A 12157-nucleotide genomic window follows, 5' to 3' on the forward strand; every position below is an offset into this window, starting at 1 on the left:
ATGTATAATAGTCATTATACATTGTATGCATTGTATACATGCATTGAAATGTTGCATTGTTTTCCATAAACATGTATGGATATTATGTATCAATTAAAAATTAAAAATGCAAAAAAATTGGAATAAAGATAACATTTGTGAAGGATAACATGATTGTTACTGCAATCTACTGTTTGTTTTAATATTATCATTTTCTTTTTTAAACTATTTTGTCAACTATCATTTATTGTTCATTGATTCATTGCTGGTCTTAACAATTACAATAATTATTTTTTGTTGAAATTTAACTCCCATCTCAAAATTTATCATATATATTTTTGCATGTAAAAAGTTGTGAAGATAATTTAGGAATTTGTGTGTATGCTTAGATTATTATAATTATAACTTCAGTTGAAATATGATAATCTTTAGCAAATAATTTCACTCTCTTCTTTTTTTATTTTTAGGTAGTATCAAAGGGACAGTTGGTGGCTGCAGGCAAACAAAATTCCAGAAATTTCTCTTTAACACCAGAAGCTTCCTGGACTCCAAAGGCCTGCATAATTGTGTATTACGTTGCAGATGATGGGGAAATTATAAATGATGTTCTAAAAATCCCTGTTCAGTTTGTTTTTAAAAATAAGGTATGATTTAAGGTGGTGATGTTTACAACTTCATTTTAGTAAAGTCTGAGAAATGTAATTTTTTAAAAAGTATCTCCATATTGCCTAGAATCTTGTATTACTCTCTATACTCAGTAGATACGGATTTTCATATCAAGCTCCACAGTTAGTTTGTCAACTGTGATTCCTGGCTTTAACTTAAATTCATCAAAGTCATTTCCATATTTTTTCAATAGTTGAGTCAATATTGCTCTGGCCTGGAATGCCAGTGGCAACATAGACTGGCTGTAGTGTTGACCTTGGTGTGATAATGAGGTGTGCGTAGGGAGAGAGCAGGGAGGGCCATTGAAAATGTGTGTGGAAGCAGAGCTGGATTTTAAATTCTCTCCTTCATCAGCTGGAAGCTAATGAGGACAGACTGTCAGTGATCCTGATACCTTACTTTTGGGGGTCTGTATGGAGCCTGGTCTCCAGTATTGGGGTACTTATCCTGAGTCACCAGCTTGCACAGGAGACTGCCTCAGCCCCAGCTCTGACAAGAAACCCAAAGCAATCATCTCACAGACTTGAGAATGAGACATTGTTCTCAATAAAGAGTTCTGCTTTATCTTCCTAAGTGTAAAAATCAGTTTCAATGTCATGATTTGTAGAGTATAGCACTCTTAATATTTCCTTTAAAAATTGTGAAAATGTTGAGAAGTAGCATCAATTATTTATACTTTCTTTCTTTCTTTTTTTTTTTTTTTTTTTTTTTTTTTTTTTTTTTTTTTTTTTTTTTTTTTTTTTCTTTCTTTTTTTTAATACTTTCTTTTATTTAAAATAGTTTATATTAAATTTTCGCATGCCAGAGGGTGAGTCTAGGGCCTCGTGCATGCTAGCAAATGTGCTAGTATTGAGCTGTACCCTAGCCTTGAGTAATCTAACTTTCTTTCTTTCTTTCTTTCTTTCTTTTTTTCTTTCTTTCTTTCTTTCTTTCTTTCTTTTTTTTTTTTTTTTTTTTTTTGGTTTTTTGAGACAGGGTTTCTTTCTGTGTAACTCTGGCTGTCCTGTAGCCCAGGCTGGCCTCAAACTCACAGAGATCCGCCTGCTTCTACCTACCTTCCGAGTGCTGGGATTAAAGGCGTGCGCCTCCACCGCCGGCCTAACTTTCTTTAAGTATAATATAAACTTCTATTTTTTATTTTATGAAAAGTTTTTTTTTTTTTTTTTTTTTTTAAAGAAGTAGCAATATATTTTCTTAGTTTCAGGCAAAAAAAAATTCACTTTATAATAATCACCTAAAACAAGTGAATTTTAGAAAGAAGTTATGGAGGCTTAAATCAGGATACACACCTCTATAGACCAGGCGTGAAGCTGAGAACAGCGTGGAAGATTACCGACAGGGGAAATGGAGCATAGTAAAAGATATTTTTCAAGAAATATTTTTGGACAAATGAAATAGAAAAATTCAATTTCATTTTCAAAGAGAGATTTTCTTTGATTTTTAGATAATGATGATCACGTTTTCAGACTGAAAGGAAAGACCCCAGTTAGGGGCCATACCCGGGAGGAAGCCAGTCTACAGTTCAGCGACTTAGAGGGAGCATCACGGTTGGGCAGATTAATCAAGGACGCAGTTTGATGTTAGGACCGAGCTAGGTGGCACGGAGGTCCTTAGTAGGAATGGGACTTTCCCTCATGACAGAGTCATGGTCTTTTTGAAGTATAAGTTGGACCATGCTTTGAGGAACATAAAGACGAAGTTCAAGGAGCCATGGAGTCAGAGTAGAGGAGCCTGAGGGCATCTGATCTGACCACTCCCTTTCTGTAAAGAACCTTTTCCACTCACACCGCAGATAGTTCTTTGAGGTCCCAGAGATCCATCATTGCGCTCATTTCTAAATCAAGTTACCAACTTGTAGGGACCTACATCAGTTTTCCTCTTTCCTGTCTCTTCCTCTCGAGGGTGCCTTCCCCAGGGATGCTAGACACTGCTGGCCTGCGTTTGGCACCAGCTGAGGACAGAAATGGAACATGGAGACAGAAGGGAAACCCGGGGGAGAGATGAGGGATAATTGGTGTTTATGTCACAGGGAGGCGTTTCATGGATCACAGACGTGTGGGAACTTAAAAAAATTCCTTCCTTAGAGAAACGTTGTTTATGGTTTTGGAATTATCCCTGAGCCAAGGCAAAGGTAGAATCAATGGTTTTGAGTCATATGAGGAGAAAATGAAATTAGTTAATTTTGCCTCCTCCTTTTCTTAGATAAATCTATTTTGGAGTAAATCTACTGCCAAGCCCTCTGAGAAGGTCTCTCTCAGGATCTCTGTGACAGAGCCCAACTCTGTAGTTGGGATTGTAGCTGTTGACAAAAGTGTGAATTTGATGAATGCCTCAAATGATATTACAATGGAAAATGTGAGTTTCGTTTTTTTTTTTTTTTTTGGTGAAAATGTATGTTAAAAGAAGAAAATAACTATTGTATTACCTTAAATATTTAAAGGAAATTCATTAGTCCCTCTGGATGTATAAGCTGGGAAACAGAAAAGCCTTCCAAGAAGAAAGTATCTGCATTCCATGTATGTTGGGCAGAAGCACATGTGTAGTTTAAATTTACTTTTCTTTTGGTACCTATTATATTTTTAATACCTATTTATTACCTTTTGGATCTTAATTTTTGTTATTACTAATACATACATACATACATACATACATACATACATGTATATATATATAACTAATACTTCCTCTTATGCCTTATGCATATTTACTGTGCTTACTTTAAAATTTTTAAGTTGTTTTAATATTAATTTAAGGTTTTTCTGAGGTCCTAGAATTTGATAATCAGTGTGTTTTCTGAGCACTTGTGAACCCCCATGAGTCGTGTGTGTGTGTGTGTGTGTGTGTGTGTGTGTGTGTTTAGAAATTCAACCTAGGACAATGTACCATGCTAGACAAGCCCTCTGCCACTGAGCTATATACTGTGGTTATTTGTTTTATTATTATTATTATTATTTCTCTTTTTTTTAAATTTTATTTTACAATACCATTCAGTTCTACATATCAGCCACGGGTTCCCCTATTCTCCCCCCTCCCACACCCTCCCCTTACCTCCAGCCTACCCCCCATTCCCACCTCCTCCAGGGCAAATCCTCCCCCGAGGACTGCAATGAACCTGGTAGACTCAGTCCAGGCAGATCCAGTCCCTTCCTCCCAGACTGAGCCAAGTGTCCCTGCATAAGCTCCAGGTTTCAAACAGCCAACTCATGCAATGAGCACAGGACTTGGTCCCACTGCCTAGTTGCCTCCCAAACTGATCAAGTCAATCAACTGTTTCACCTATTCAGAAGGCCTGATCCAGCTGGGGGCCCCTCAGCCTTTGGTTCATAGTTCATGTGTTTCCATTCATTTGGTTATTTTTTTTCAATAATCGAGTAGAACTGAAATTTATTATAAGCCACAGTTGTCCTAGGGACCTCCATACTATATATATAGCCTCTATGGTTCTATGGGCTGTGGTCTTATTGTTCTTTATTTTATATCTAGAATCCACTTATGAGTGAGTACATACCATGACTGTCTTTCTGGGTTTAGGTTACCTCACTCAGGATGATTTTTTCTAGATCCATCCATTTGCCTGCAAATTTCATGCTTTCATTGTTTTTTTCTGCTGAGTAGTACTCCATTTTGTATATGCACCACATTTTTTCCATCCATCCTTCCGTTGATGGGCATCTAGGTTGTTTCCAGGTTCTGGCTATTACAAATAGTGCTGCTATGAACATAGCTGAGCATGTATCTTTATGGTATGAATCAGCATTCCTTGGGTATATGCCCAAGAGTGGGATGGCTGGGTCTTGAGGTAGTTCGATTCCTAATTTTCTGAGAAACCGCCATACTGATTTCCACAGTGGTTGTACAAGTTTACATTCCCACCAACAGTGGAGGAGTGTTCCCTTTGCTCCACATCCTCTCCAACATTGGTTGTCATCGGTGTTTTTGATCGTAGCTATTCTGACAGGTGTAAGGTGGTATCTCAGAGTCATTTTGATTTGCATTTCTCTGATGATTAAGGATGTTGAGCATTTCTTTATATGTCTTTCAGCCATTTGTAGTTCTTGTTTTGTGAATTCTCTGTTTAGCTCTTTAGCCCATTTTTTAATTGGACTGTTCAGTATTTTGATGTCTAGTTTCTTGAGTTCTTTATATACTGTGGAGATCAATCCTCTGTCAGATGTGGGGTTGGTGAAGATCTTTTCCCATTCTGTTGGCTGTCTTTTTGTCTTATTGACTGTGTCTTTTGCCCTGCAAAAGCTTCTCAATTTCGAGAGGTCTCATTTATTAATTGTTGTGCTCAGGGTCTGTGCTGTTGGTGTTTTATTTAGGAAATGGTCTCCAGTTCCAATGCGTTCAAGAGTGCTTCCTACTTTCTTTTCTATTAAGTTTAGTGTAACTGGATTTATGTTCAGGTCTTTGATCCACTTGGACTTGAGTTTTGTGCATGGTGACAGATATGGATCTATTTGTAATCTTTTACATATTGACATCCAGTTATGCAAGCACCATTTGTTGAAGATACTTTCTTTTTTCTTGTATAGTTTTGGTTCTTTTGTCAAAAACCAGGTGTTCATATGTGCATGGATTAATGTCAGGGTCTTCAATTTGATTCCATTGGTCCGTATGTTGGTTTTTATACTTATTATTATTTTTTGAGACAGATTCTTCCTATGTGACACAGACTGTTCTCAAACTCATGAGTCTCCCGTGCCAGCCTCCCAGGTTACAAGCATGTGTGACCATGGCTTTCCTATGCTTATTTTAGGTTCTAGAATTGACCTTTGCTATAATTCTGCATCACATGATGTGTGCCTCATTGGATTCCTTTACAGTAGGTCTAGTTGATCTGTGATTGCTATGATACTGTCCACTGGGGAAGGCTGAGCATCACGTATATTAGGACACAGGCCTGCACCTTGAGGCCTTATCCATAGCCTGAATCAGAAGATGCCTCCCTGAAGCTCTGTCTGGATCAGAGAGTTAGGAAGCAGTTTGTGCTGACTTGTCAGCTCACAGTCTATGGTTCCTGGCTATCGTATGACGCTACTCCTTGGGAGATGTGAACAGGCATCACTCCCTCCAGATAGGGAACTGATGGCAAGGCAGAGTAAGGATACTGCCAAAGTCTGAGAGGTAAGCCGATTAATTTATTAGGTTTATTATAGAATCAGAAATGACTCAAAGACAACTGCATCACCAAAAGTCCACCATAGCATGGGTGATGGCTAGAAGCCTGCAGATAGCTCAGTAGGTAGCTTAGTTGATGTGAACCTCTTCCAGGCAGCTTGATGGTCTGCCTCTTTCAGCAGCTTGGCTGGTCCCCGAGTTGTCTAAGTATCTTTTTGTCTTTATTGCTTACGTGTACTTGGGGAAGGGAGGGTCCTAGTGACTCTGCTCAGTTTCAGGAACTTTCTGAGACCTTTGGGTTGCTTTCTTCCTGAGTTTAGCAAACACCAAATGCTAGAGGAATGTTTGTTTCACTCCCTCTGTAGAATAGTCTATGCTACCTCAGAGAGCTCCCCTACAAGATGGAGTTTGATCTCAGCAAGTTCCTGCACAACATTGGCTCCTCCCTGCATCTAGTCACGAAGCTATGGTGAACTAAACCATGTGATATGAAGCATCCTACCACCTCCAAAAGCCGGAGAAGTCACGCCTTACCCTTTCTCTAGTGATTAGGAGTATTTGGACCAGAGATGAGGGCTGCTTTCTAAGGAAGCCTCTCCTCTACATCCCCATCTCCCTCATGGGGGCAAGCTCTATAATTCTCCCCATCTCTCTCTCATTCTCACTTTATTTATCTATTTATTTTTGAGACAGGGTCTCTTTATGTGGCCCTGGCTGTCCTGGAACTCACTGTGTACACCAGGTTGGCTCGGAACCCGCAGAGCTCCGCCTAGCTCTGCCTCCTGAATGCTGGGATTAAAGGTTCATGCCACCATGCCAGACTCTCATTCTCAAGCTCAATGAAGCTACTTTCCAGGCTTTAAAGCTAAGCCTCTCCTTGCCTTTAAGGCCCTATCATGTTAAATATCTCCATATATTGCCTTGTTTCTGTCTAACACTCTTCTTTTCTCCTTGAGGCCGACCATGGCCTTGAGGACATTTCTCTACAATAAACATCATCCCTGAAGGGAATTTATGGCTCAGTTTTCTTTGTGGCTTGACCACTGAGGCCTCCTTTTATTTCTTTTTAAAGACCTCCTAAAGACCTGTAAATCCTAGGGGTTTAAAAAGAAGGAGGAGATGGAGACTTAGGAACTGGAAAATTACCCTGGATCCTCAAGGTTTTCTGCTATCTTTTATTAAGTTTACCCATAAGCATTTGAGGAAAAACCCGGCGCGGAGTCTCCAGAGGTTACAACCCACCAGCTGTGAGAGGCTGGAGGAGAGGGGAGAAAGTGTGGGTGCTTGAGGACTGTGTTTCTCTCACTTTCTCACATCCAAAGGGTAGAGAAGTGCTGAACAGGAGTCCTCAGGGTACCTGCAAGATGCTGCTGCTGCTGCTGCTGCTGCTGCTTTCACAAGGAAGTACCCGAGGCTGCTCCACATGCCCAAACAAGAACAGAAACTTAAGGCCTGTCTTCCAGTCCGCAGTCTGCTGGCTTCTGCTCTTGCTGTCTTCTGCCCAGTATCAACCCACACACTTCCACCGTCAACTCAAGATAGCCTCCGTTTTCCATTAAAAACAAAACTTTCTACTCATCCAGGTTTCCTGTTTGCTTCTGTTCCTTCTCCAGAGTTGGCTCTGGAGTGGAGTGTAAGGAGCCTGTGATAGATGATAGCTTGCCTTTGTGTTAAATTGACATGAGTTGTCCTGACTTCCCTGAATGCATTAAGGATGTTTAAATGTATGGGATCTTCCAGGCATGATTTCCGTACACAGCTTGGGCAATGCTCTTTTCCTGGGGCAGGGCGAAAGGGAGGTTTCCTGAGGTAGGTGCTGCCCGGTGAAGGCTTCGTCTGTTCACACCTGAGCAGGAGTAGAAGGGGATCCTCGTGTGAGCCAGCGATGCGGTCCTGAAGCCTTCTCTCCTTTCATGTCTGGCTCTGGCTCCGACTCCGTTGTCTGTCGTTGGGCTGAGGACACTTGCCGGCTTGTTGTGGATAAAGCGTTTCTGTTTGATCTCTTGGTGATTTTCTCTTTGATGTCTGTCCCAGCATTGCGTGTGCACTGTCCATGCAGGGAGGTTGTTGCTCGCACAGCAGAATGCAGCAGCGTGGTTGTGAGTGTTTCACTTTGTGACAGAAAGTCAGTTTTTTTTTTTTTTTTTAAAAAAGAGGTTATTTTTATTGTTTTTATTTCCATGTGTGTGTGCATGCGTCCGTGTGAATGTATACTTTACGTGTATGTGACTGAGAAGGCTGAAAGAGGGCATTGGATCCCCTCTAACCGGAACAATAGGTGGTTGTGAGTTTCCTGATGCAAATGCTAGGAACCGAACTCAGGTTGTTGTAAGGGTAGCAATTGCTTTTAGCCACTGAGCTGTCCCTCCAGCTCCTAGGAAGCCTTTGTTAACTTTGGTTTCTTCATGCCTTTTAATCCTGCCTTTGTCTCATTTGTGTGTATAATGATAACACCAATAAGAGAGAAGTATCAGACATTACCTAAAAGCACATAATACATGAGGCTTTTTTCCCTAGTAAAATACATACAAAATTGCCACTATTAGCATGTGAGTGCACACAAGTTTTCTGTTACTCTCCCCATAGACTCTAGCTATTAAGCAACAATTCCCTACCCCTGCAACCCCTGCGCCTAGCTTCTATTAATCTCTATCTACTTCTTATAATTTGCCTGTTCTAGATATGTTACGTTAATGGAATTCCATCGTCTTTGACTTTTTGCTTGGTTTAGTTCACTCAACACAGGGTGTTTTCATGACTTAGCTATGTTGTAGCATGCCCCATCAGAGTGCTTTTCATTGTATCGCTGTCTAGTATTCCATTAAATGTGTGTGCTACATTTTGTCTAGTCCTCTACTGATGGGCACTTGAACTTCCAGCTTTTGGCTTTTGTGAATGCTGCTGCCGTGAACATTGGCAGGGAAGTACCCCCAAATTTTTGCTTAGTTCTTTTGAGTATATATCTAGGTGTAGAATTTCTGGGTCAGATTTCATGTTTACTCTTTTGAGGAAAACAGCCTGCTTTACCCATTCTTACTAGTAGTGTCCTTAGAAACAATTGTATTACTAAAGTGATGCATGCAACTATCTCATTATTGAAAAGAAACTCTTTGTGTGTGTGTGTTTTGTTTTTTGAGACAGGGTTTCTCTGTGTAGCTTTGCACCTTTCCTGGAACTCACTTTGTAGATCAGACTGGCCTTGAACTCACAGAGATCCGCCTGCCTCTGCCTTCTGAGTGCTGGGATTAAGGCGTGCGCCACCACCGCCCAGCGAAAAGAAACTCTTATTGGCACTATTCTAATGCTTTTGTTACCAATGAGGCTGATTATCTTTCTGTGTATTAATAACTTACATTCACTCTTTCGTGAATTTAAGTGAATGACGTCTTACAGAATTTGTGTCACCCCCCCCCTCACATTAGCCTGTTTGTCTCTGTTAAAAGCTTGGATACATTTTAATGCTGACCTCTATGTGTTGATCATGCCAATCGGTGACATTTCAGTTCCTCCAAGGAAAGCCTCATCTACATTTATAAGGAACTCTGTATTATTGAACAGAGTAAACATGGTTTTAAATAAGAAATGTAATTGTGGTTGATTGAATGATGAACAATCATTTATATATTTATGGTACCTTGATTTGTGCCATTTTCAAGTTCAGTGAGCATGAGAACTCTAGACTGAGTTACTTCAAAGGAATGAGCGGAGGGCAGGAGAGACTGATATGAGCCAACTCACTCTGTGTCTTTTCTTTGTGCAGGTAGTCCACGAACTGGAACTTTATAACACAGGCTATTATCTAGGCATGTTCATGAATTCCTTTGCTGTCTTTCAGGTATGGATAGTTGGCCAAACAATCTGAAAAGATGTTAGTGTCTTCTTATTTTTAGGCTTTAAAATTAATTAATTAATTAGTTTAAAAAAAGATTTATGTATGAGTACTCTATTTGTATGTATGCTTTTATGCCAGAAGCAGGCATCAAGTCCCACTTGAGATGGTTGTGAGCCACCATGAGGTTGCTGGGAGTTGAACTCAGGACTCCTGGAAGAACAGCCAGTGCTCTTAACCGCTGAGCCATCTCTCCAGCCCTGATATTAGTGTCTTTTACTATTGTAAACACTTTCATAACTAATTATAATGAAGACTAACCTCTATTGGAGTGTGACTGAAGTTCACTGTTTCATAAATCTAATCTGAGTGGGGAGGCGCATCCTTTCAGTTTTAAAAGCAAATGGAAAAATTCACTGATTGACTGTTAGGTTAGTGGAATTGCCATTAAACACATTTTTTTCTTTTAGATTATAATGTTTGACTTTGAAAAGTATGTTTGTGTGAGAGAAGAAGGGAAGAGGGAAAGACACACAGACACACAGACACACACACACACACATACACACACAGACACACACACACACACACACACACACACACACGCACGCACACGCACACCTGTATACCTAAGTGTCCCCCAAGTGGGAGTGTGGGGGATTTCTATGATTAAAGAACATTCAAACTTTGATTTTTATTTCATTTTAGTTAAAATTTTTATTAAATTTTTTTCTAGGAATGTGGTCTCTGGGTGTTGACAGATGCAACCCTTGTAAAGGATAACATTGATGGTGTTTGTAAGTAAAACCCGACAACATGCGTAACTGAATATATTGTACCTCATATATTGAATATCACTTATAACGGGGCAGGTACTTTCTGGTTCAACTTGACTGCTATGGTGAAAGTGTTTGGACTTTGGAAGTATGTGTGAAGGCGACAAGTGATGTTCTCTGGGCCCCTGACTCCATCTTTGAAACTGCAGTTTTCAAAGGTGGGGTTATAGTTTGGGATGCATTGGATGAGACTGTGATTTTAATTTGTATTGCAAACTGTGTTGTTATTTTGGAATTAATTGAAAGGAGCAAGTCTTTGAAGCATTACTAGTCTCTAACTTTTAGGTGCTTACCTAAAAAGTAGTCCAGACCTCTCTTACACACATACACACACACACACACACACACACACACACACACACACACACACACCTTATCAATCTGGCAGGCATAGTTGTATCTGTGTGTCATAGATCTCCAAGTGTGTCTTTAGGAGCAAGTCATTAAAAGTTTTGACTGAAGGAAATATATAATAATGGTTAACTGTGGAAGTTATTTTTTATGGGTAAAATTATACTAATATCTTCCTTTAAAAATTATTTTTATTTAATGTTCATTGGTGATTTGCATGTCTGTGTGAGGGTGTCATAAGTTCTCTGGAACTGAGTTACAGACAGGTGTGAGCTGCTATGTGGTTGCTGGGAATTGAACCCAGGTCCTCTAGGAGAGCAGTCTGTACTCCTAACCTCTGAGCCATCTCTTCAGCCTTGCTAATATCTTCTTGAGAGACATTGGCATTGTTTCTTTCTCAAATTTTCCTATTTCTGGTAGCAGTTCTTGGTTACTTCTCAAGTCCCAGGCTACTGCAAGACACCTTGATCTCTCTGTCTTGAAACTTCAAAAGATAACTTTGTTATCTTGAAGGTTTATGATATATTACCATCTCTGTGCATTAAAATCATTGGCATATTTAAGTTTCTTCATCTTATTCTCTGTCCTACATAACTTTCCAAATCTGTCTGTACCCAGTTTTTACTCACAACGTTTTTTTCTGTTGTTCCTCTATACATACAGCCCTTTCTGATGCCCACAGCAATACTCAGTTTATTGTCAGCAATGTGACTATGTCCATGTGTTCCACATTGATGATATATAATTTTCTTAAAGATTTTAAAAATTTATTACATACCTTGTTTTGCCTACATGTATGCCTGCATACCAGAAGAGGGCACCAGATCTCATTGTAGATGATTGTGAGCCACCATGTGGTTGCTGGGAATTGAACTCAGGACCTCTGGAAGAGCAGCCAGTGCTCTTAACCTCTGAGCCATCTCTCCAGCCCACCAATATAACTTTTTAAGAATGATTTCTGTACTGAACATATATAGATTTTTTTCTTGTTATTGTACAGTATAATAACTATTTTTATAAACTTATAGCATCATATTATACTAGGTATCAGAAGTACTACAGAGGTGATTTAAAGTACATAGGAATGTGTAGGTTATCTGAAAAACTACACAACTTTGTATACAGCACTTGAGCACTTAGAGATTTTGGCATCCACTTAGGAACCAGGGGAGGACTGTATCTATTGTGTCCTTGGCTGAGAATCTTTCATTTTTTCACTAGAAAAGAAACCTTATATCCTTAATAGCAAATATATCTTTGGATAGCTACTCAAGTGATGGATATTCACTTCTCCTCTTCTGTCTCATAAGCTATATTGGGATCACGATATTCTTGGCCATTTTTAGACCATATTGAGATAAGAACTACCTATGGT

At 39.6% G+C, this 12157-nt stretch overlaps 1 protein-coding gene across 1 annotated transcript in view; it reads left to right on the forward strand.

The window, feature by feature from the left end:
* The window catches only part of Cd109 (CD109 molecule), a 108048-nt gene that overhangs the window by 53070 nt on the left and 42821 nt on the right, over positions 1-12157 (forward strand). Inside the window, exons 14-17 of the mRNA XM_028879858.2 lie at positions 447-623; positions 2848-3000; positions 9527-9601; positions 10332-10392. Coding sequence (XP_028735691.1) covers positions 447-623; positions 2848-3000; positions 9527-9601; positions 10332-10392 — 466 coding nt within the window. The remainder of the gene's footprint in view (positions 1-446; positions 624-2847; positions 3001-9526; positions 9602-10331; positions 10393-12157) is intronic.

Source organism: Peromyscus leucopus, chromosome 7 (assembly GCF_004664715.2).
Source record: "Peromyscus leucopus breed LL Stock chromosome 7, UCI_PerLeu_2.1, whole genome shotgun sequence".
Lineage (NCBI taxonomy): Eukaryota > Metazoa > Chordata > Mammalia > Rodentia > Cricetidae > Peromyscus > Peromyscus leucopus.